Source organism: Quercus lobata, chromosome 4 (genome assembly GCF_001633185.2).
Source record: "Quercus lobata isolate SW786 chromosome 4, ValleyOak3.0 Primary Assembly, whole genome shotgun sequence".
Classification (NCBI taxonomy): Eukaryota; Viridiplantae; Streptophyta; class Magnoliopsida; order Fagales; family Fagaceae; genus Quercus; species Quercus lobata.
In genome coordinates, this window is record NC_044907.1 from 16,231,506 (window position 1) to 16,256,685 (window position 25,180).

A 25,180-nucleotide genomic window follows, 5' to 3' on the forward strand; every position below is an offset into this window, starting at 1 on the left:
TTGAGCTGGAGAACACAAATTCTAATTGAATGCGAAATTTCCCATTTCTAAAATTTGTCCAAAATGGTTCCAAAAAAATTAAGTTAAATTAAGGCTTCTCAAAATTTTTTTTAAAAAAATACCAAAAATCATTAGTTTGGTGCTTAACCACACCTTGTATGTGTTCTCATTCATAAATACCAATAATACAACCTAATCAGATCTTTAAACACACCTTGCATGTATTCTCATTCATAAATATTGTAGAGGGCTGTTTTGAGCCCAAGGCCCAACTCATTATGAATGGTTTAGGATGGGGACCTAATACAACTAATTTGTAAAGATGGGAATGCAGGCCAACATTTTGATTCCTTAAGGAAGTGCCTTTATGATTAAAGAAGTAAGATAGACTCCAAAGATGGCCCAATACTAGTAAGAAATAGACAAGGAAAGATGAAATTCTTGTTTATTACTCTCTTTGGGTTGGCCGAGGATCAAGGGTTCTTGAATGGAGTTACAACTTGTAGTATGATTCTTCCCTCTTTTCTTTCTACTATTTTTTGGGTCCCCCTCAAGGATGATCTTCCTTCCTATTTATAACTATTCGAATTGCATACCAACCTGCCACTTGGAGGGGTGCTGATCTTTCTTTGGATACTTGTCTCATCACTACCTTGCTAGTGGTAGTAAAGTAGGTTACAGGCTGTGAGGGCACTATTTAGGGGTCATTCTACTATTAATGCGGCAAATTTAGTTGTTGCAATGCATTTAAAACGGAGGTGACGGATGTTTTATCTGGAAGTTTCCTCCTACTTTTATTCGTATGTCACTATAGTCTTGCTCTGCTTCCAATCTCATAGCTCTCTCTTGAGAAGTATCTATTCCTTGACCTCCTTGGGCGGATTTCCATCCTCGGTTTTCCTAATCCACCTAGTACTTCGATTGTCTTGATTGGGTTGGGTTTGATTTTGAAAGCTTGAAAATGTGAAAATACAAGAGCTTGTTTAGAACCCCCAATTAAAATTACGGTTAAATTGCTTTTACTCTTATTAGTCAAAGTGCGGAAACAAGAGTAAATGTGCACAATGAATTGATACTACTCTAGTGCATAAACATGAACAACAAACAATAAAAGTAAAGCACAAGAGTAAGAGAAGAGAGAGTGCAAACACAAGATAACACGCCAATATGTTATCAAAGAGGAAACCGAAGAACTCAGCGAAAAACCTTTCTGCCGCCCTCCAAGTGGTAAATCGATCCATTAGAGAATAAAATTGCAGTACACGAATAACAAAAGACCCTCCAAGCCTAGTGTACCTAATGTACTTGAGCCCTCCAAGCTCTTACTACCAACTGACCTTGCCAATCCTTGTCTTCTCTAGCTCTCCAGATCACGCAATATACCTGATTGCATCCACCAAGCCTCATCGATTTCTTTTGGCAAATCCCCAAAACTTCTTAAGTTCCAAAACACTCACTACACTCTGAAAAGGTGTGGGTTATGTTTGGTTACAAATCTTCTCTCAAGGTATGTCAATGGGAGAGGGAATGAGAAGAGGTTAGAATGATTTCTCACTAAAGATGAGTAGTTCTCTCTCTAAAAGATGGGTGTGTGTGTGTGTGTGTGTGTTGTAGAAAACCTATCTAGGAATTTTCTCTCTGAATGGTCTCTTTTACATTTGTGGGTAATGAGGGTATATATAGTATGGGTGAAGGGTAAGAAAGTCACACTTAAAAAATCCTCCAAGTAAAGAGTTTTGTGGGTATCTTGCGGGAAAACCTTATCCGCAAGTCACTCGCAAAAATGATAGCCTGTCACGACTCTTCAACTTCCAGTCATATGCTTCTCACGTGGCTACTTTGCAAGTTAGCTTCTCGTGAGTTTCTCGCGAAATCCACTTAATCTTCAATTAAGCTTGAATCTTTACCAACTTAATACTAAATCCAATACAATAAAATCCCACAAAATACAAGGAACAAAATTAAAGCAAATACAACACATTTTGTCATAGAATAAAGCTAACATAAAACTTAGTTTTAAATCACAACTTTACAAATTTGATGCACAGTTGGGTCCAATTATACCTTAGGTGGATCCTGTTGATGATCCATTCTTTTCAGGCTCCCTCCTCCACAAATACCAATAATGCAACCTAGGTATCTAGGACTGGAACTCAAACTGAATCATGAAAAATATTGATACAACCATCACCTTTATAAATCATTATAGAAATGCATACAATTACAAACTCGTCAAGAAAGATTATTTTGCAGTAGTGATTCCATTAAAGCAAATGTTGGAAGAAGAATGGACCTATATATAATTCTTACATTTTATTTAGGCTATTTTTGTATGAAATACTTGCTTTCTAGGATTGAACCTGTACAACCATTTCAACAAACGAACACTTAAATATTTAGAGGGTTTTTTTTTCAACTTGAGGGATTTAGCCTGCATTTTAGTACTAGGACACGCCTAGCATCTGAACGAAGTTCACTGTGAGAGAATGGTTTACACGTTATATTTACATGGTATAGGATCATAGTTCACAAATGAAAAGTATACTAATTCTTTTGCCTCGACAAAATAATCCTATATTTTCTTTGTGACGAGGAAAATATTGAATCGATCATCTATTCCTTACAATAGCATTACAGATTAGGTTATCAAAATGTATCAGTTTATCATATTGTCATACAAAATGTAAATCTACTACAGGTTGGATAGACCCAGTGTGCTTATATGCATCTTCTTTGATGGATAAATTCAAAAGTCACAAAACTAAATGGATTGAATCCATGATCTTACTTTCAATTTGTTTATGAGGGGAGACATACCAATTGTTCCAAGGACCATTGGCACTGGCTTTTTTACAAACAACTCTCAGGAAACTTAGCACATGACATGCTAAAAGAACATGAATTCAACTTGTTGTCTTCCCAACTTCACTTTTATAGAAAATAATTAAAAATATATGAACATTAGTATAAGTAATAATAAATAAATAAATAATAATAATTAAAAAAAAAAATCAATTAAGGAATTAACAAAAAGTAGCAAAAGAATTCATGTGGCAAACCTCAACTAGTCCGTTAAAGATTCATTAGTAACTCTAAAATTCGGGATTAAGACTTATTGTTATTATTTTTGTAGTACTATATAAAAAACCAGATAAGTTGTAATGCCAGCATAGTACATATTAAATCACATATTAATTATTTTTCATCTAATTAAAAATCACAAATTATTTCTCAAGCTTTCCTTGGAGGCGCAAAGTAAATGCATGCAAGGATATGAGAATTTCCTTCAACTTCTCCTTGACTGATTCATCAACCAGATTACCATTGCCATCAAACTTTGTAGGAGGTTCGCGTGCATTCAAGAAAAACTCAGGTTTGTTGATGAAATGAAGATCCAGAAAAACTCCAATTTGGCGAAGGTGATACTGTGACCGTTTCCCACCAGAACCTCCTGAAGCACTTACAATTGCAGCTGCTTTGTCAGCGCAAACATTTGGTGGTCTAGATGCCCAGTCAATTGCATTCTTCAATGGAGCTGGTATAGTGGGGGAAAGAAAAGAGTTGGCAAAACATAAAGCAGAAATAACAAGCACTTGGTTTAATGGCAATGCATAATCCTAATATCTTGAAAAAAAAAAACAATTTAACATATATAGACTGCGAACAAGCACCCCGAGCCACTCTCGTTTTCTTTTTGACAATTGAATAATATAGGGTCCGTTTGGATTGAACTTATTGTTACTGAAACTGAAAACTGAAAACTGAAAATACTGTAACAAAATAATTTTTAAATCTGTAAATAGTACCGTGGGATCTATTTTTAATATTTTTTAATATATAAACAGTGTATATACAATGCATGAATAGTACATACACTGTTTATAACAGTACATTTTACCTCCCAAAGTCAACAAATGTGGGCCAAAAAAAAAAAAAAAAAAAAAAAACGGAAAACGCAACTAAGGAAAACGTGGACGCATGATTCTTTTGAATCCAAACGCCCTCATAGTGAAGGATCTATCAATGCCATTTACACAAGGGATAGTCAAGTATTCTTGCTTGAGACTTGGGAACAAAGTTAGCATTTCCATTTTCATCCGTTGTAAAATTTTTCCAGTTGACTCAATCATCGCTAGTTCTCTATATACTTACAACTATGCGTAGTACAAAGGATATTATTAGATTAAATGATTAAATTCATCTTCTTCTTTTTTTAATTTTTGGACAATCGATAATTTATTATATTATAATATCTGAGCAAGAGGTCTTAGAATCAAATCCTGTTAATAAGTGTAGTTTAGATCCACATGTGAAAAGTGAGTGTTAAATTAAATGATTAAATTCAATATTTTCTTATTGCTTTAAGTTTTCAGGATAATTTTTCTCAAAATCTTTTTAAAATAATAATTGGTAATTTATCAGATATTGGAGATGAAAGGGTGCTCATCTCTGCCGTATGCATACGCCTAATAAATCAGCTTTGTATTTGACAAGAATGAAGAATAAATATATCAAGAAAATAGTGCCAGAAATTGAAATCTTAAGAATTGCTATAGTAAAAGCCAATTTCACAAGAACAAATGTCAACAACTCTCGAATCAGTGACAGAAAGCAATACGATCGAAGAGGATACTGTTAAATTGCAGCATTACACAGCTCTATGCCAGAGACAGCACGCACGCAGTATAGACAATCAACTTTACAACAGATGACCAGAATAATCAAGATCAAAGAGGAAAGAAAGTTCCAAGCATCTTGGCTCTACAAAGGACATCAATGATTGATCAATAAGCATTGGGGAAGAATTTACAGAAACTGGTCCCCAAAATGTTTTTGTACTATGCTGATGCTCCTAATAAAAAGTGTCATTTCGATACAACCCATGGAGGTTGGGTTAGTGAACATTGAAATTTATCCAAAATAAATTCAACTACCCATGACAAAAATTAGTAGACCAAAACTGAAAAGTTGCAAACCAAACCAATTTTCCAAGACTAATGAATAAAAAGAAGGTATAGAAAGGAGTACCTGAGACTGAGTAGTTGCACTCGGGCGAGGCAAAGAGAATGGAATCAGCTTCTTTAATCTTCTGGCGGAAAGCTTCCACGGCTGTTGGGAAAGTTCCCTCTCCTTCTAAGTCAGTGTTGAGCATAGGCAAAGGTTCAATGTCTATGTACTCTATTTCCAAGCCATTGATGGACTTGCTCAGCTCGATTGCTGTAACCAAACACAAAAAATCAGAACCCAACTCCCAAAATCAAAGAAAAAAAAAAAAAAACAAACAAAAACAAAAACAAAAGCTGGGAGAGTACCAGAACGAACAAGGCCACGGTTATACGAGCCTTTGCGAAGAGACCCACATAGAGCCGCCACTTTAACTCTTGGTGTTTCTGCTACAACTGCCTCCATAGCGTTCTCTCTCTGTCTCAGTTCTCTGATTCTCTCTTCTTTCCTGTTTCTGTGTGCGTCTGAAGGATGTGTCAGTATTTAGAAAAGCTGAGCAAATAGTTTTTGACTTTTTGACGAAGAAAAGTATGAGCACGCATTGGAATGTAGATACCCAGTTATTATTTTATAACTTAAACCATCCAAAATCCACCCCATGAGTTTGTAAATTTAAAAAAAATTATAAGAGCACCCACAGTATATATGAGATATGTGCCAAATACTAAATATTTGGCACATATCCCACACCAAACCCAGTTTGAGCCAATTTATCAGATTTTGTAAATGTTATATTTTTTACAACTTGCTAAAGTAAAATCACAAATATACAATAATACGGTAAGCTGTGGTATATTGGTTTATAAATTTTTTATTTCTCTTTCACCCTCCTATCTCTTTCATTTCTCCTTTAGCTCACTGCCTCCATCTCCATCTCCACTTTCCCATTCTCTTTCTTCTTCCCTCTTCCCCATTGCTCTATTGTCTTCCCGTTCATGAATATGAGCCACCATCAATTTCATTTTTATCATCACTAATCTATATCCTTCACCGGTTTTTTTTTCCCCTTTTGTTCGCACTGTCCTCTCTGTTCTATTGGCATGGGTCTGGTTGTGGGTCTTCCCCGTTGCTCTATTGTCTTCCCATTCATGAATATGAGCCATCATCAATTTCATCTCTACCATCACTGATCTATATCCTTCACCGGGTTTTTTTCCCCTTTTGTACGCTCTGTCCTCTCTGTTCTATCAGCGTGGGTCTGGTTGTGGGTCTGGGTTGTGGTTGTGATTTCCGATTGGGGTCCAGTTGTGGGTCTGGTTGTGATTTTCGATTGTGATTGGCGTGGGCGTAGGCCTTTGGGTTATGGGTCTCTCCTCTCTGTTCTATATCCTAGGGAACTGACCGAGCCCTTTCGTCTCATCAGAGAGTAGGCTCTTTGAATCAATTCTTGGCGCAAGAACTTTGTGAGTGGACTTCCAGTTTCGTGAAAGAGGCCCTGGTGAAATCTGTGCATGAGAATCACGACAGGAATAGCTCACTGGTCTTACTCTGTTTGGGCAATACTATTTCATCGATTCACCGTACAGGTAAGTTCCGTCTTCTCTATGATTCTCTCGGTATTTCAATGTCTAGTTTTGATTCTCTCTATCTTCTGTTCATATGTGCTGTTTGTTGTGTTATGAATTTGTTCTGCCTAAATTAATCTATTTGACAATCTTCTTTGTTGCTCTTGTCTTTAACCTTTAATATAGTCTATTTATTCTTAAAAACAAAGCAAAACAATGAAAATATTAGGCTATGGGAATTACTCTATCTGACAGTCTTCTCTGTTGCTCCGACCAGGACAAGTCAAAACAAGAATTTCTTATTATATGCTGTGGGAATTGCTTCATGTTAATATTAGGCAAAAGTATTTTTTGAGATAGTCAACCAACTTAATGAAAATAATTCAACATTAAAAATGATGCTTTTGCCTTGGTCAAAGTAAAATATGATATTAACCCATGTGGTGACTTAGTTACATAGGCAGTCATAATGATCACCTTCCTTAAAGAGTGAGGCGTGGATTCACAAGTGCCTGTGTGTATCCATGCCTCACGTATTGGGGGGGGGGGGGGGGGGGTTCGACTCTCACATGTGCATGTGTTTGATGAGGGCTCACATTTTGAGTTTGGAAAATTTGCTAGAGAGATACATTGACAAAGTTTAGTAATGAAATATTTTGTTGTAATTAACAAACCAGAACAAGCAATCTCCATATCTATTTAGAGCATGGACTCAAGAAATTATTCGTCATTCACTAATTTCGTACGGGGGGGGGGGGATATTAATCTTGAGGATGAACTTTTCGATGTATCTGAAAGTAGTCCCCTGTTAGTCGAAGATTCTCCACTGAATGATGAAGTTGCCACTTCTAAGAAAAAACCAGAACGTGGTGTCAATTTCAGTGCTGAGGAAGACAAGCTGCTCGTAGCAGCATGGTTCAATACCAATGTCGATCCTGTGTATGGTAATGAGCAACATAAAACAACATTTTATGGCAAAGTTGCGAAATACTTTATGAACCACAAGACTGATTCTACACGTAGTGTTGCATCCCTAACAACCCGATGGGGAACAACTAATAGGGAAACAGTTAAATTTGTTGGGTCCTTAGCTAAAATTTGTAAGATTGAATTTAATCAATCATTTTGTTGGTTTTATTCCACGCCAAATTTTGCTTGTATTTCAGCATTTAGTAACCCTGTATTTAGGTAGGTTTGTTGTAAGGGTAGTGAGTGAGATAGAGTGTTGAATGCTCAAGAGTGTGCAAGAAAATAGAGACTCGCAGTTGGATCTCGCGGGTGACTCACGGCTGCAAGCTGCCAGATGCAGCACACGTGCCAAGCATGCCAGAAGTTGAATAGTCATGCTAACTGGAGTACTACAGGACAAAATAGGACAACTGGCCATTCGATTATCTCGCGACTGGATCTTGCGACTCAGTCAAGTCGCGAGGCCAAGCCGCGAGCCAGCCCTATTTTGAAAAACCTGACATTTCACATTCCTCTCTCACCCTAGTATATATACCCCTTATACCCATAAAAGAGAGAGAGCTTCCAGAGAGAATTTTGAGAGAGAAACCCTAAAGAAAAACAAGATTGATTCATCCACAATCTTTACATAAGAGTCTCTTCATATTCCTCAACTCTTTTCCTCTCCATTGTCAAATCCTTGAGAGGCATTTTTACCGAAACCTTTTTCTCACCATTTCCATTACTGTGAGAGGGTTGTTTGGTGTTCTAGGAAGTAGTTAGGAAGAAACTAATTTACACTGGTTGATGCTATGGTCAAGTAGCGGAATCCGGGAAGCTAGAAAAGAAATAGGTTCGGAGTAACCTCGTTGGAGCAAGAAACTTGGAGGGCTTAGGTGCATTGGGTAGATTAGGTTTGGAGAGTCTATTACTGTCCATGTATCCCAATTACATTTTCTAGTGGATTGTTTACCACTTGGAGGGCGGCGAAGAGGTTTTACGCCGAGGGCTTCGGTTTCCTCTTCGATAACATATCGCGTGTTGTCCTTGTGTTTGCATCTTCCTTCCCTTTTATCTTTGCCCTTTTATCATCTGCTGTGGCTTGTGATTTTAATTTGGCTTAGATTGTTTATCAATTATGTTTTATAACTTTTGTTCATTTTCCGCACACTATTTATTTGACATAAAACTTGAATTGGTTAATTTGTAAATTGGGGGTCTAAATGTTCAAGGGTGTTTTTACACATATTTGAACTTTCAATTGGTATCAGAGCAGGTACACTTCTAGTGGTTTCATTACCATTGTGTGATCCTTGACTCCTTATTGAGATGGATCGGTCTCAAACCCTAAATGCACCTCCATATTTTGATGGTAGTAATTATGCTTTTTGAAAGGTTCGCATGAGAGCATTTCTGTGTTCCATTGATGAATCTGTTTGGGATGCTGCTGAGATTGGTTGGACCAGACCTGAGGTAGCCAAATCCACATGAGATAAGGCAGCACTCACTGCATCTAATGCTAATAGTAAAGCACTCAATGATATTTTCTGTGGTGTGTCTCCAGATGAATTTCACAGGATCTCTCACATTACCGTTGCCAAAGAAGCATGGGAGATATTGGAGCACTTACGAAGGCACGAAGAAAGTAGAAGACACCAAGCAAAAGATGCTAACCACTCAGTTTGAGGAGTTAAAAATGAGTGAGGATGAGTCATTTGACTCTTTCTATAGCAAGTTGAATGAGGTGATTGTAAGGAAGTTCAATTTAGGAGAGAAAACGGAGGATTCTAAAATTGTAAGGTAGATGCTTCGATCATTGCAGGAAAGCTTTCATGCCAAAGTGATAGCGATTGAAGAGAGTAAGGACCTTGATGACATCAAAGTCCAGGAGCTGGTTGGTTCTCTTCAGACTTATGAAATGTCACTGCCCAATCAACAGAAGAGTAAATCTCTTACTCTTAAGACCATTAATAAGAAGGTGGAAGACCATGACTCATCGGGAGAAGATGTGGTTGATAAAGATGTTGCATACCTTGTAAAAAATTTTCGAAAATTCTTGAAATTCAAGAATAATGGCAAATTTGGTGATAAAGGAAAATTCCAAAGTTCAGGAAGGGAGAAAAGGGAATTAAAAAAAAAAAGATGGAAAAGAATCCCAATCTACACAAGGTGTCACTTGTTTCGAATGTAACGAGCATGGACACTTTAAGAAAGAATGTCCAAATTATTTAAAATCGAAAGGCAAAGTGTATGCCACGACATTGAGTGACTCAGATTCATCCGACTCAGATTCTAAGGAAAGCTATGACGGAGAAGGGAATTATTCAGCTTTTATGACTATTGCCCATGTTGAGTCTTCAGACGAGTTGAATCTGCTTGTACAAGAGCTTGGAGAACATAGTGATGAAGAATCATTTGGAACTGTTGAGGAATCAAATGCAGAAGAAGATGAAAACACAGCCAATCTTCAAGACAATTATAACTCACTCCTGGAGAGGTTGGGTGAGTACACAAGGGTGGCAAAGGCAGCTGTGAGAAAGATGAAGAAGGCAGAGGAGGACTATAAAAGTCTCCTAATTCGCTATAAGGTGGCCAAGTGTGAAATAGAAACACTGAATGGTGAGCTGTCAGAAGCCTACACAAAAGTGAGATTTCTTGAGCAAGAAGTTGTTCAAACAAATGCCAAGATAGAGAAGGTCTCCACCAAGAAGCTAGATGATGTTATTTCATCTCAAAAGAGCTTTTTAGACAAATCCAGATTGGGATATATCGGAGGAAGTAGCTCATCTGAAAATGTCACTAAAGAAGTGAAGTTTATAAGGCCAAAGAATCAGCTGATGTTGGCCCTACTGTTGAGAAGCCCAAGATAGAGGAGAAGAGGAATGTGGGGAACGAACGGTTATTGAATTCACGTAATCAATCTATGGGCAGGTCTGAATCTCGAGTCAAGTCTCGTCCACGACCACAAAGAGGTCCTAGATCAAATTATGTGTGTCATCATTGATGACTTCAAGGGCATACTCGACCAAATTGTTAAAAGCTGAGAGCAATGAATAGTGCAACTCCTCAAAGGTCACAAGGACCTAGAAATGATAGGAGAAATTGGGCTGGTGAACCATTAAGAGATCAAAACGGTGATCCCGAAATGATGAACGTGATGAAGATGATTGGTACATTTACCAATTGCTTGGAAAGCTTCACACGAAGGTTTGAAAGCCCTAACTCCCGTACCCAATCCTATAAAGAAATCACCCCAAACACAAGTGACATGTGGGTGAAAAATGGTACTCATGCATAAGCGTTACAACATGTCCATGCATTAATACTTCCTATGCTTTGTGACGATGTTTGATTGTTTGCTTATTGTTTATATTGATGGTTGTTTGTTTGTCTATTTGTGCATACTTTTGGTCTATTTTTTTGTTTTTGATCAATCTTTTTCTTCTTATGTGTCAAAAATCTAAAAATCACATAAAAAATAGAAAATCAAAAAGTTTGATTGTCTCAAAACTTGTTTTTGCCTTGTACTTCTGTGCTAATGGCTTTGTGCATTTTCAAGCATAACTTGTTTCTTTGCACTCTTATCATTGTGGAAGAAATCGTGAAATCTATGTGATTGTTGTAAATAGATCTTCAAACTTGTTATGAATGATTAGTGAATGGTTATGTTGATCTTGAGACATACATAGACTTGTGTCTATATATCTTCCCACTCTTTATTTTTGTTTTTGCTAAAAAGAGCTCACCAAATGTAAATCTCCAAATGAAAAGAGATATTGAGCTACAAAAGTCAGTCGCACATACTAGTATTCGACTAGGAAAAAGGGAAAGTGACCAAAAATTAAAGTTACTATTTATTCAAATAACCAAAGGCTATCTCATCAAAGTGAAATATCAAATATCAAATATCACTTTCACAATGAAAGGTGATTGCCTCAAAAGGATCAAAAAGATCAAATGTTATGATTGAAAGTGGAGTCAAATATAAAGCTCCAAGTTATGTTATCAAGTTTTGTGGGAAGTCATATATGCATACTTCTATAATTGAGATGGGTCACATGATCTAGTGCTAATTATGTATGCCTTGGTTGAATTGATCATTGAAACTTCAGATTAGACTAAGGACTATCTCATTATTGATATCCACACACAATACACAAGTTTATGTTCATTAATTCCATATTCATTTGTGTGATTGTACTTGATAAAACGTGTTTTCACATGCTCAATCTTTGTTGATTCAAGCACAAAAAGATTTTTAAGTGTTTTAGGTGTTTTTGGAAAATATTTTGTTATTCAAAAACTGAAAATTTCAAAAAACATTTTTGCCCTGTTTTGGCGACTCAGTCGCGGATAATTCGAGCACATGCCACAGTCGCGAGCTTGCGTGTCAACTTTGGCAACTTGTTCGTGAGTGGAAGGTCCAGTCACGAGGGTTACACAGAGATTTTCATAGCTCAGCTCGCGACTCCCTCGCAGGTGGACCTTCCAGTCGCAAAAAACACTTAGAAAATTTTTCAAAATTTTTTCTTTGAATGTTTTGGCGGCTTGACATGGCGTCTTGTTGGCGACTCACTTCAGTTGTGAAAAACGCGTATTTGGCAAAAACAGTGGCAGTTTTTAAATCTTTTTTAGTTTTCCCTCGAAGTCTTTGTGATTGTTTACTTTCTCTCTCAACTGTTCTTACCCAAACACTCCGTGTCTCCATTTACAAACTCCATTGTTGCACTTGTTCACCTTCAAATCTTCAAAAAACAATGTATGGGCTCTTATTCTCTCACCTCATGTCTCTTATTTTGATCTTCATTTTCGTGAATATTTGTGTTGGTGTGTTTGATTTTTTTTGTGGGTTTGTTTCGGTGTTTTTGGGACTGTTCTTGTTTGGATTATGTAAGAAATTGTTCCCATGCAAGTTTTTGTTTAGTTGTTGGTCTCATATATGTTCTAGTATTTGTCATCTTAAGATTATTTGACTGCCTGATCTGTATTTGATGTTCCATCACATGTTGGTTTCTTTTACCAATTCTACTTGAACCTAATTCGTATGGGTCTTTTGTGTTCTCTGATTTTTCATTTATGGTGAATCTGGTTTGCTTTCTCTGTCTGCTTTGTGATTAAAGTAACTCATGATTAGTTGCATTTAGCACCGTATCATGTCTTTTCATGTAGTGTATGCACTATTTGTGGGGCTAGGGTGTTAGCATAATATTGTCATTGCATGATATTGTCCTCATTTCTCTCTGATTGTGTCTATACTATGTGGCATTCGCTTCACTAAATTGCTCATTTTTATGACATAATCCCTGGTGTTTATAATTCTATCTATTATGCTATCTGTTTGTTGTGGCCTCTTCTGCTTGATTATAGATGGCTCCCTCAACTCCGAAGAAGAAAACTCCTGCAAAGAGGCTGACAAACGATTGAAAATGGATTATGATCTGTTTAGGTCTGTTCAACATTTTGAGAGATACAAAGATTCTCTCATAAAGGGAACTATAATTTAAGAGAGATTTGTGGATCTAGTGGACTTAAAGGACACATTTATTCCCACTTGTTTTGAGGGCAGAGGTTGGGAAAAGTTGTTAAATGGATTACCAGGTGTGTGTGAGCCTTTGATAAGGTAAATTTACCCTAATGTGAAGATTAGGGAAGATGAGTTAGATTGTTGGGAAAGAGGGCATGAATTCACTCTAGATGCCCATTATATTGATGAGGTCCTTGGTCTTGAGGGTTTAGAGGAGCATGAGTTTACCAATTACAAAGACAGGATGTTGTCTTTAGAAACTATCCAAAACCGCATTGGTGGACAAAGAGAAGGGAAATGTCTTAATACTATAGCTTTTCCAGTTGACATGAGGTGCCTCACCATCATCATGATAAACAACTTGTATCCTATGAAGAAGCTCACTACTATCAACAATGCCAGGGCCATTTTTCTTATGGAACTCAAGGAGAAAGCATTCATTGATATCAGCTCCAATATATTTGATACAATAATGGATGAGACTAGAATAACTTCCCGAGCTAAGCTGATTTTTCCTAGCCTTCTCATGCGAATTTTTAGAGCAAAAGGTGTTCCAATTCCCCAAGACCTCAGCCTAATGCCAACACCCTCAGCAATCAACAAGCAAACCATCAAAAGGATACAAGTACGGCTTCCGGGTGATGTAGATGAAGAAGGGACTGAACAAGAAAAAGGTGATCCAATGGATACTGAAGCAGAGGCTGTAGGACAGTCATCCACACCCAGAAGCAGAGCATAGAGGAACAGGGCCTCTACCTCAACAACTGCACCTCCAAATGCATTTCAGGTCATCCTGGAAAGACTTGATGGACTCAGAGATGTCCAGACAGTACAGTTTGAGAGGATGGCAGCCATGCAGGATCAGCTTGATATTCTCTCCGCAAAACTTGACAGTTTCACCACACATCATGGGCAGTGACCCTTTGGCCATTCCGGTCAAAAAGGGGGAGAAATTTTGAGAAACAGACCTTGAGGGGGAGTACTATGTTCAGGGGGAGCAGTCAAAAACACTTGAAACTCTGTTTATGTTTTTGATAATCTGTTGTTTATGGGTTTGATACATTGTGGTTTTGGTGTATTTTTGTTTCTAACTCATAACTCATAAACTTGGTTTACTTTATATATATAAATATATATATATATATATTGTTGATGTTATTCAGTATATATTGTGATTTGTACCCTTGTTGCTTATGTAAACTTTTAGGGTTATGTTTTATGCATATCTGTAGGCTTTATGGTCTGTACCATACTTTATGCAGCCTTTTTATGCTTTGTTTTAATCAGTACTTCTATCTAAATGTCATACATTTTCTTTTAAGTACCGTCACTCTTGTGCCCTTGTAGGATTGTTCCTAGATGCATATACTTGATGTATTATGCATTGGTTGAGTGTTGGGCATACAAGTAACTTGCATTGTTCTTGTTAACTTGTATGTTCAAGTGTTCATTCCAAGTGTGAATGAGCACTGTGATCACTACCTTGTAGTGATTACTTGTTTGATCAAGCCATGATTTGGTTCTTAACTTCATCTTTACTTGATCACTTTATGCCTGTTTCATATGCATTTCATATTTTCTGCATACAATGATCATGGTGTATTGTTGTGTTTTAGGAGTTTCATGTTCATATGATTCAAGTGCTTCACAGTGTCTAGAATTAGGTGTGAGTGAGTTTTGTTTAACTGTTCCCAACTCACATGTTAAGTCTAGAGTCTGTTTTAGGGTTTTGTCACGGAATAGCGAAAGGGGGAGATTGTAAGGTTGAATTTAATCAACCATTTTGTTAGCTTTATTCCGTACCAAATTTGCTTGTATTTTAGCATTTAGTAACCCTGTATTTAGGTGGGTTTGTTGTAAGGGTAGTGAGTGAGATAGAATGTTGAATGCTTAAGAGTGTGCAAGAAAACAGAGACTCGCGGCTGGATCTCATGGGTGACTCGTGGATACAAGCCGTTAGATGCAGCACACGTGTCAAGCATGCTAGAAGTTGAACAGTTATGCTAACTGGAGCACTACAGGACAAAATAGGACAATTGGCATTCGGTTATCTCGCGACTGGATCTCGTGACTCAGTTAAGTTACGAGGCCAAGCTGTGAGCCAGCCCTGTTTTGAAAAACCTGCCATTTCACATTCCTCTCTCACCCTAGTATATATACCCCTTATACCTACAAAAGAAAGAGAGCTTCCAGAGAGAATTTTGAGAGAGAAACCCTAGAGAAAAACAAGACTGATTTATCCACAATCTTTACATAAGAGTCTCTTCATATTCCTCAACTCTCTTCCTCTACATTGTCAAATACTTGAGAGGCATTTTTACCAAAACCTTTTTCTCACTATTTCCGTTACTGTGAGAGGGCTGTTTGGTGTTCTAGGAAACAGTTAGGAAGGAACCAATTTACATTGGTTGATGCTATGGTCAAGTAGCGGAATCCGGGAAGCTAGAAAAGAAATAGGTTCAGCACAACCTCGTTGGAGCAAGAAGCTTGGAGGGCTTAGGTGCATTAGGTAAATTAGGCTTGGAGAGTCTATTGCTGTCCATGTATCCCAACTACATTTTCTAGTGGATTGTTTACCGCTTGGAGGGCGGCGAAGAGGTTTTACACCGAGGGCTTCGGTTTCCTCTTTGATAATACATCGCGTGTTGTCCTTGTGTTTGCATTTTCCTTCCCTTTTATCTTTGCCCATTTATTATCTACTGTGGGTTGTGATTTTAATTTGGTTTAGATTGTTTACCAATTTTGTTTTATAGCTTTTGTTCATTTTCCGCACACTAGTTGTTTGACATAAAGCTTGAATTGGTTAATTTGTAAATTGGGGGTCTAAACGTTCAAGGGTGTTTTTATACATATTTGAACTTTCAAAATTGAAGCAAAGAATGAAAGTGGAACCATGGCTCATAATAAGGTATAAATTTTGCAATGGTCTTTAATTTTTTTAGGTTTACAACACAAATGAATTGTTTGAAGAAACTAATTATGTTATATTTATTTAATTTTTTTTAGATTGAGAAAGCAAAGGAATTGTTTAAAGAAATTCACGGTTCCGTATTTCAATTTGAACATTGTTGGCTAATCTTGAAGGATTATCCAAAGTGGGCATCTACTATGCCTAGTGGAGATTCAAGAAAAGAAATGCCTCAAACTCCAGATTTAATAGATCAAGGAGTGGGGGTTAATGGCATTATGGATTTCGAGAGGCCACTAGGTAGAAAAGCTGAAAAGTCTAATCGAAAGAGGAAAGATGATGGGAAAGATATTGCAACGGAATATTTGAAAAAGAAAATGAAAGTTCTTGAAGAAGGTTGTGTATTCGAAAAAGAGAGAGTACGTATCAAAGTGGAAAAGGTTCGCTTGCAAGAGTTGAAAGAGAATGAAAGAATTATGATGCTAGACACAAGTGGCATGAACGAAGACCAAAAAGCTTTTTATGATGGACTCAAAAAGGAAACCCTTGCAAAACAAAGATCAAGTCATTCGTTGGGTTGATGATGTTGGTGATGTCTTGTTCCAACCTTATTTTGGTAGTAACTAATTCTAGGCCGTGGTATGTATTTTGTGGCATTTTTTGGGTGTAGCTGACTTTAGGCTTTGATATGTATTTTGTGATCTTAGCAAAAGGTCTTGACTATTTTATTATGTGATTTTGTTGTAGATTCTAGTAGGCAACTGTCATGTAAGTAATCCTAACATTTTAGCTTATATAAAATGTCGTGTATTTTCTATGTTTGAATTTATATTACAAAAAAACCTGTACAACTCTCCAGCTTTTGCAGATTTTTCTTCCTGCTATTTGCCAAGTGGATATGTGGTTGTTTAGCTTTGCATTATCTTGTATTTTGGTTTGTTTTTTGTTGGGAATTTGTCCTTACAGCGTATATGGGTAGTCAATCTTGGTTGTGTAGTTAGATACTGTTATTTGGTTGTTCTACCCCATTTGTGTAGGTTGGCATATCTTGGCAAAGAATTTTTTTTTTTTTTTTCTGTAGCAAGTGTGCCTAATTCCATTTTGTTATGGTTTGAGTATCTGCCATGGAATTTTTGCTATTGACTTATTATTATTAGTTTATGGTTTTTTGATTCTCAATTGGTAAGTTGTATAGGCAGTGAGGATGATGTCAATACCATCAAATTATGAAAGCTTTAAGGCTTGTAGATGTCATAAGAAATGATTTCTCTCTGACCCCTTTTTCTTAAACTCTATTTACTTTGAATAGTGTTTTATGTTTTGCATTTGATTTCTTCCTTGTGCTATTCCTAGACTGCATGTGTTATGACATGTTTACTAAGACTTTTTCCTTGATGCATCTGAAGTGTCCTGTATTGAATGTTGGTTTGATCATTTATATTACTAATGTGAGAGAAAAAAAATTATGTAATAGTAGTGCTGTGGTGGTGGATTAACTTGCCATACATAAGAGATTTTCTCCTTGATGATTACTGTCAAAAGAAAATAGATTTTACACAAATTGGTGGTGGGTGTTGCAAATTACTTGGTATAGTTTTTTTATTACATGATCAACTAGTTCTATTCACATGTTAGGACACAATGTCACATGTATGCATTCTCTGAATCGTCTGCTTACTTGTAAATGAAATGATTGGAATTAGTGGTTGGACAATAGAGTTTGTGTTTACATAAGCTTGAGCTCTTTGAATTGTCTCCATGTACTCATATTCATAGCCTATTGGCTTTAAGCTGGAATTGTTTCACAGTGTCTGTATGAATTCCCTTTTTTTTTGTCTACTCTTTATTTTTAAACATTCCTCTCCTCCAATACCAAAAATATGATCAACATTTGAATAAAACCTTTTTCTCCCCTATTTATGTTGTCTTCTTTTTCTGTCCTAATTATTATAATTTTTCTCTAATTCACAAAAAGTAGGACTACTTAATCTTTTTGTTTTTGTTTCATATATATATATATATATAGAGAGAGAGAGAGAGAGAGCTTAATGAATATGTATATGAATGGCATGAATTGGGAGAAAAAAATTATCAAAATTAAAAGTTAAATGTCAATTCGTTTCCCAATATTTATAAAGAAGTAAAAGATAGTTCAAGTAGTGACACAAGTGATGACTTATATTGAGATATAAAAAAATGTACATAATTAAGTAGCATTGCCTATGGTACTAACAGATTTGTTTTCACTTTCAGCCCTCATATAATTTGTCAGCTAGTCATTGCCGTACGTATAAACTATTGAGATCTAGTAACCAAAGTGGAGCAAAAGAATGTGTGTTGGAGTTTGACCAATATATCATTATAATCATCTTTCTTATGATCGATGATGATGTGTAGATTCTTTTTTCTTTCTTTTCTGGTGGTAGAATCTTTCATTATATAAAACAACCAGCAATACAAGGTAGCTAATTACCAAACCAAGAGCTCTAACTACATAAATTGTTTGTAGGAGATATTGATTATCTTATCCTTTGGAGATAGCCAACTGATTACTATCCATGCAGTACGCTTTCTGTCCATTGAAAATGTTATGTGCTTATCCTTCTTTTATGAGATATTGCAATCAAACCTTCTTTTAAAGTTATTGATTTCATTTCATATTATGATAATGGCATCTATATTGATAATTTCTTTCTAATGTTTGCTTGATGATGACTTAGATGAAGATGAGATAATTATAAAACTTCTTATGGGTTCGACATCACAACGTAAGCATCGTTGGTATATCGAACGTAATCATTTGGCAGGCCATAGAAGGCTTTATGATGACTACTTTGCCGAAGAACCTGTATATCCTCCCAACTTATTTCAAAGGAGATTTCGAATGAGACGTTCTCTTTTTCTCCAAATCTTATCTAGGGTAGAAGCTCATGAACCTTACTTTACCCAAAAAAGAAATGCTGCCAAAAAGCTTGGTTTATCTCCCCTTCAAAAGATGACTGTTGCACTTAGGATGCTTGCTTATGGAGAAGCGGTTGATTTTATGGATGAATATGTGAGAATAGTAGAAACCACTACAATAACTAGTTTGAAAAAATTTGTTGTAGCAGTGGTTGTTATTTTTTCAGAGGAATACTTAAGGTCACCAAACAATGAAGACATCGCTAGATTGTTAGCCCATGGCCAAAACCATGGATTTCTAGGCATGTTGGGAAGTATTGATTGCATGCAATGGAAATGGAAAAATTGTCCAACTGCATGGAAAGGGATGTATTGTGGTCATATTCGTGAGCCGAGTATTATTTTGGAAGCAGTGGCTTCATATGATCTTTGGATATGACACTCATTTTTTGGGTTACCTGGGTCAAAAAATGATATTAACATGTTGGAACGGTCTCATGTATTTTCTAAGCTTGCACAAGGACGTGCTTCTGTAGTTTATTACTTAATTAATGGTGATGATTACACAATGGGATACTATCTTGCCGATGGCATATATCCACAATGGTCAACATTTGTGAAGATAATCCCAAGGCCACTAGGAGCAAAAATAAAATTATTTGCAAAAGCTCAGGAGGCCTATAGGAAGGATGTAGAGCGTGCATTTGGAGTGCTTCAAGCACGATTTACTATTGTACATGGACCTGCATAGTTTTTCTATCATGAAACACTACAAGACATTATGAAAGCATGCATAATTCTTCATAACATGATTATTGAAGATGAGCGAGATGAAGCTGAAGCAGTGGACTTAGATTATGAACAAATTTATGAGATTTCATGTACACCAATGTCACATGAGCCAACAAATGAATTTACGGAATTCATTCAAGTTCATCAATGCATTAGGGATCGAGAAGTTCATTCTCAACTCCAATTGAATCTCGTTGAACATTTATGGCAATTACAAGGAGAGTCATGAAAAATTTTGGTTTTGTTTATTTGTCTCCTTTTCTTTATGGAGTTGCCATTAAAACTTTTGATTTGGTTTATTTGTTTCATTTTGTTTTTATGAAGCTACCATTAAAACTCATTGGCTATGTTGTTTTGTTGTGTTAAGTTTAGTATTAGCCAATTGTTTTGTTGTGTTAAATTTAAGTACTATTTGTCATCAAGGAAGTGGCAAGCTCAACTATGTTTAATTCAATGGGTTTTGTGTGAGTTAATGTTATTGGATATGAGTTATTTGTGTAAGTTTTTTGTGTGAGTTAATGTTATTAGATATGAGTTATTTGTGTGAGTTAATGTTATTGGATATGAGTTATTTGAGTTATTGGATATGACAGGTTCTAAGTTTTTTTTTTTTTTTTTTTATTTTATTTTTAAAAAAAAATGCTTAAGAAAATATTAATTTTTAAAAATATGACAGTCGAATTAAGAGTATTTTTAGTTTTCAAAATTTTGTCATGCATGTAATACTATGGTTGATGCTCACAATAGGCCAAACTCTGTACAGGGCAGCAGGTGTGGCTGGATTACATCCCAGCTAACATTGCACCTCTAGTTTCATTTGACACCCATTGAGGTTCTTTCAATAAAGCCCAGACTGGCCAGTTTCTAAAAAAAGAAAAAAAAGAATTAAGAGTATTGTTTGAAGCCCAGGCTAGCCGGTTTCTATAAAAAAAAAAAAAAAAAAAATTGAGAGTATTGTTTATTTGAAGCCTAGGCCGGTTTCTAAAAAAAAAAAATTAAGAGTATTGTTTGAAGCACAGGCTGGCCGATTTCTAAAAAAAAAAAAAAAAAAAAAAAATTTAAGAGTATTGTTTGAAGCCCAGGCTGGTCGGTTTTAAAAAAAGAAAAAAGAATTAAGAGTATTGTTTGAAATGTTATCGTTGAGATTTGAAAGAAAATGGAAAATGTTACCGTTGAACAAATAATAAAGAAAGCATAAAATAAGAATTAAAAAGAATTAAAAAATAATATTTAAATGAAATGGTAAAAATATAGAATATCTGATAAATAGGATATTGTAAAATGATGTGGTAAAATAATAAAGTAGGCTTTTGGTGTAGCAAAATGGCATAATATTTACAACGGTTGTTACAGATGCTCTAACCTATAAATGGTAAGGTTGCATATATAAGTTCATTGAAAAAAAAGTAAAGTTGCATATATGCAACCTTATTGTTCATAAGTTGTAAAAAAAATATTATTTTAATATGTGGTTGTGTGTGAAGAGAAAAGTGAGTAGGTGAAAAAGAGAGAATAATAATTTTTATTATTTAATTAGGTAGTTTATATTATTTTATTGAGTTGTATGTAAAAATAAAAATTGGGATATAGAGTGAGCTATAAAATAGGTTGGTAAAATAGATAAAGTAGTATTTGAGGATGCAAAATAGTTTTTTTTTTTTGCATCCCCGAGTGCTAACGCTCTTAGAGCATCTCCAAGAAATTCTTCAATTTTTTGTATTGTTTGGAGAATAAACAGTGATTTTTATCTTTTAACTATCCACTTTTTCAAATACACTTTTCAACATATTTTCTTTCTTATTTAAATATTATTTCTTCATTCATTTTTTATTCCTTTTTTATCATCATTTATTCTTCCTATATTCATCCCAACAGTTATGTTATGTTTACAACATTTTTTGTAATACTTTCACAACAAAATTTATGTGAAAAGTTATTACTAGTTCTAATTTAAACCCACCACTGAAATTATTTTTTTACTCACCAATATTAACTAATAACAATTTGTTACTTAAAATTTATTTTGAAAATATTGTGGTAACATTTCTCAATTAGGATTTTTTATTCTTTATATTATTTCTTCTTTCTCTCATTTCATTTCATCCATACGTTTCATTTTTTTTTTCTCGTTTTTCTCCTCAACACATGTTGTCCTATCTCTATCGCCCCCCCCTTTTTCTCCCTCATTCAAGAACATTCCAGCAGCTCATTTTTTCTTTGTTTTCTCCAGCTCTCTCGTTTTTTTTTTTTTTTTACTTGATTCCAGAACATTCGTCCCCAACGCAGTCCAGATGGGGCATCTTTATCCCAAAGCAGTTGGCTTAGCCTGAAGTCGTTGCTCATCCCCAACATAGTCCAGATGGGTCAGATGGCTTCTCTTTTCTATCTTCTTCTTTTTTCTTTTTTATATTATTGTTATGATTTGATTAATTTTAAAATTGTGTTTTTGAATTTGTATTTTGATAATCTGATTATGCTTGAGTTTAGATATGTTTGAGAGGAAGATTGTTGTGTTTGTGGCCGTTGTGTTTGTAGCTGTGAGAGGAGGGAGAAAGATTTTTTTTTTATTGAGATGTATGAATTTTTTAAGTATAAAAATTCATTTGGAGTTGCTACAACGTTTGATAGGCCACAAACTGAATGACCCCTTGTGATAGAAATTAATTAATTAATTAGTCAAGTTATTAATTAATCAATTTATCATGCAAACGCGTGGTAGCACAAACAAATCACCAATAAGTTAATTATGCAACGGAAAATAAATAATACGATGATTTGTTTATGAATGGGGAAAACCTAATGGTAAAAACTCCACCGGGTGATTTTTAGGTCACCACTCCTGAAACTCCATTATTATCATAACAAGCAATTACAAGTAAAGGAATCTCAAGTACCTTACCAACTTACAATTGAACCTTTAACCCAATACCCAATTGGACATGTTTTGTAATGACAGTTCCCCTTTTTAATGCACGACTCCCAAGTATATGACTAATTAATTGCGCGGATCCCAGTACACGACTTCAATCACCAACTAAGAAGATTGTTGGTTGCCAAGTTTTTCAGTTCATCCACACGATAAAGATCAAGAAGATGTTTGGTCACAAAACCCTACGATGCACATACACAACAACTTCTTCAAGAGAAAGAGATGAAGTAGGGCAAGAACTTCATCTCCAGTCACAATTTGCTTGAACAGAGTTTGCTCAAAGTTTGTGCAAGTTGTGAACTGTATGATGGCCCTTAAAACAATCATTTTATATGTCTAGGGTTAAGAGAAAAGAAAGCCCAAAGACATATTCATGGATCCCAAAAAAATCAAATTTGAATTCTGAAAATCTTAAACCTCGATAGATAGGAGGTGTCGAGTAGGTGTCAAGCATACTAAACTTTGAATAGCTTTCTTAAGCTCGACAGATGCAGCTATCGAGCCAGCTGTTAAGCTTTAATGAATTTGCACTATCAACTTGTTTTCTTGAATAGACTTGAAAGTTTCAATACTTGATCTTGAAACATGGTTTCTTGAAGTATTTAAACGCATCCTAAATTTACCTAAATACAAGTAAAGTGGGTTTTGTCAAAGGATAAGCCAATTACATAAAATCGTGACATATGTTCTTAATGTGAAACACATATGTCTTAACAATCCCCCCCTTTGGCAATCCGTGACAAAACCACAACAAACAAATGAACATATTAGAAAAGTCATAAATCACTCAACTCATATTCACTTGTTGAATACAATAAAATCTATCCTAACACAAACTTTTGAAAAACTTTGCAAGAAGAGAGTTTATGACAAGTAGACTTTGACAATCTATATTTCTGAGACACTTTAAACAAAACTCATCAAGGCATCTTTGTGTGAAACAAAAATAATAGATTGCATACAAGTATAAGAAACATGTGTATAAAGGGAGAAAAGAAACAACACATGAAAGGGTAGGTGAAAGAAAAACATATATCAATATAAAGAAAGAGATAAGTACAATGTATGTCTATAAATGGTCACAAGATCTCATGTACAAGAGTAATGTATATAAAAAGAAAGAAAAGAAGAGATACATACTATCCTCACTATATCCCTCAAAATGTATCAACACTCCCCCTAACAAAATGGTCCTATTCTAACTCTTCCCCTAAGATAAACTACTCTCATACCAAAACTACTCCCCCATTTTGTCATGAGTGACAAAGGGTAAGAGTGTCAAGTAGACATCTCATCGGTAGAGCTAGCATCTCCTTCAGCATCATCCGAAGCATCATCGTCATCACCATCATCCTCAGAATTAGAAGCCACAGGAGAAGGTGGTGAATGAGTAGCCTCAGGAGCAAAACCACCCATGGATGCCTGTCACCATGCAAAACGACCGACACGAACATTCACCTGATACAACTCTGTGGAGAGTGTAGCTAGGCGAGCATCCATGCCCTGCAGCTGCGCCATGATGTCTCCTAAAGTCACATCACCTAAAGAAAAGGGAGGAGTGGATGTGGATGGAGCTGAACAGGAGGGAGGAGCTGCTGAATTCGACTATCGTGACCGAAACTAGGCCTCGCTACATTTAACGGTAGCGTAATCTATGACATACATGATGGTAAAATGGTCAGAAGAGGGAAAAGGAACAGAAAAATGGCGTAAGATCCTCGTGGTAGCGGAAGGAAAGATGAGCTTATCATGGGACGCTGAATCTAGATGAACATCTATAATAGACATAATGAAATGAGAAGGAAAATCTATAGTAAGATGCTTAAGAAGTGACAACAAAAATTGAGCACGAGGCTCTGTAATGGAGTTATAGTGAGAGAGTGAATGCAAAACAAAGGTCATCACCATGTTCATGAATTTAGGACCTTTAGCAAAAGGTCGACATGGTGTAAACAGACACTCACCCCAAGTAGAAGGGCGCTTACAGAAAGCAAACATGAGCTCATCCCTGAACACAGTCCTCAAACGCTCAAAACTAGGATAGTCAGGAAACTCTATCCTAGGGACCCGAAGCACATCCGCAACAAGTTGCAGTGTGATAGGAATGCGCATACCTCGAACGCGAGTGAGGAAAATAGGTACTGAATGATCAATCCTGTGCATGTTGGAGTAAAACTCCTGGATAAGCACGAGAGGACAGGTGACCAGGATGTCACACAATGACTCCCATCCCCTATGCGAGTTGTTCCTTCGCGTCCTAGGGGTGCGTCATCTAGTGCTGTTCCCCCTTTTCCCTCTTCTAAAGGTGCTGATGATGCTGAGACGTCTGGTGCTACTGCTGTTGGTGTTGATGTTCCTTCACCGACTACTTCAAATGATTCAGACATTCGACGTACGTTGGATCATGTCTTAATCGTTCAAGCGGCTCATGGACAGATTTTGGTGGACGTGCTCGATGAAATCCGTGCCTTGCATGCGGAGCTAGCACAATTTAGACCACCTCCCTTTTGATGATGGATTTTGTTTACCCTTTGGCATTCCATCACAAAAAGGGGGAGTACCTTGTAGAGTTTTTGGTTTCAGGGGGAGAGAGTTTTTTTTTTTTTTTTTGGTTGGAGCTTGTGGAGTTTAGATTGTATCTAGGTGCTTCACATTGTATTTTACTTTTT

The 25,180-nt window shown here is 36.1% G+C and overlaps 1 protein-coding gene and 1 non-coding gene across 2 annotated transcripts; one reads left to right on the forward strand and one right to left on the reverse strand.

Annotated features, from left to right (window-relative positions):
• Positions 1–3,177: 3,177 nt before the first annotated feature.
• Positions 3,178–5,424, reverse strand: LOC115987538 (NADPH:quinone oxidoreductase-like). Its single transcript, XM_031111112.1, has 3 exons — positions 5,313–5,424; positions 5,029–5,217; positions 3,178–3,535 (listed from the first exon to the last, which is right to left on the reverse strand). Exons 1-3 carry the CDS (start codon positions 5,407–5,409, stop codon positions 3,225–3,227), a joined length of 597 nt encoding a protein of 198 aa, XP_030966972.1. The 5' UTR covers positions 5,410–5,424; the 3' UTR covers positions 3,178–3,224.
• Positions 5,425–17,082: 11,658 nt separating this feature from the next.
• Positions 17,083–17,168, forward strand: LOC115988216. The gene has a single exon (XR_004091391.1). It is a non-coding gene; the product is annotated as a small nucleolar RNA snoR116 (small nucleolar RNA).
• Positions 17,169–25,180: the final 8,012 nt, after the last annotated feature.

Bases quoted from the DNA above. Each gene is read 5' to 3' on its own strand.
- LOC115987538 (XM_031111112.1), bottom strand. From the start codon at position 5,409: ATGGAGGCAGTTGTAGCAGAAACACCAAGAGTTAAAGTGGCGGCTCTA. The intron at 5,218-5,312 runs GTACTCTCCCAG...GTTTGGTTACAG, and splicing joins CCGTGGCCTTGTTCGTTCTG to CAATCGAGCTGAGCAAGTCC. The intron at 3,536-5,028 runs GTACTCCTTTCT...CCACTATACCAG, and splicing joins GTGCAACTACTCAGTCTCAG to CTCCATTGAAGAATGCAATT.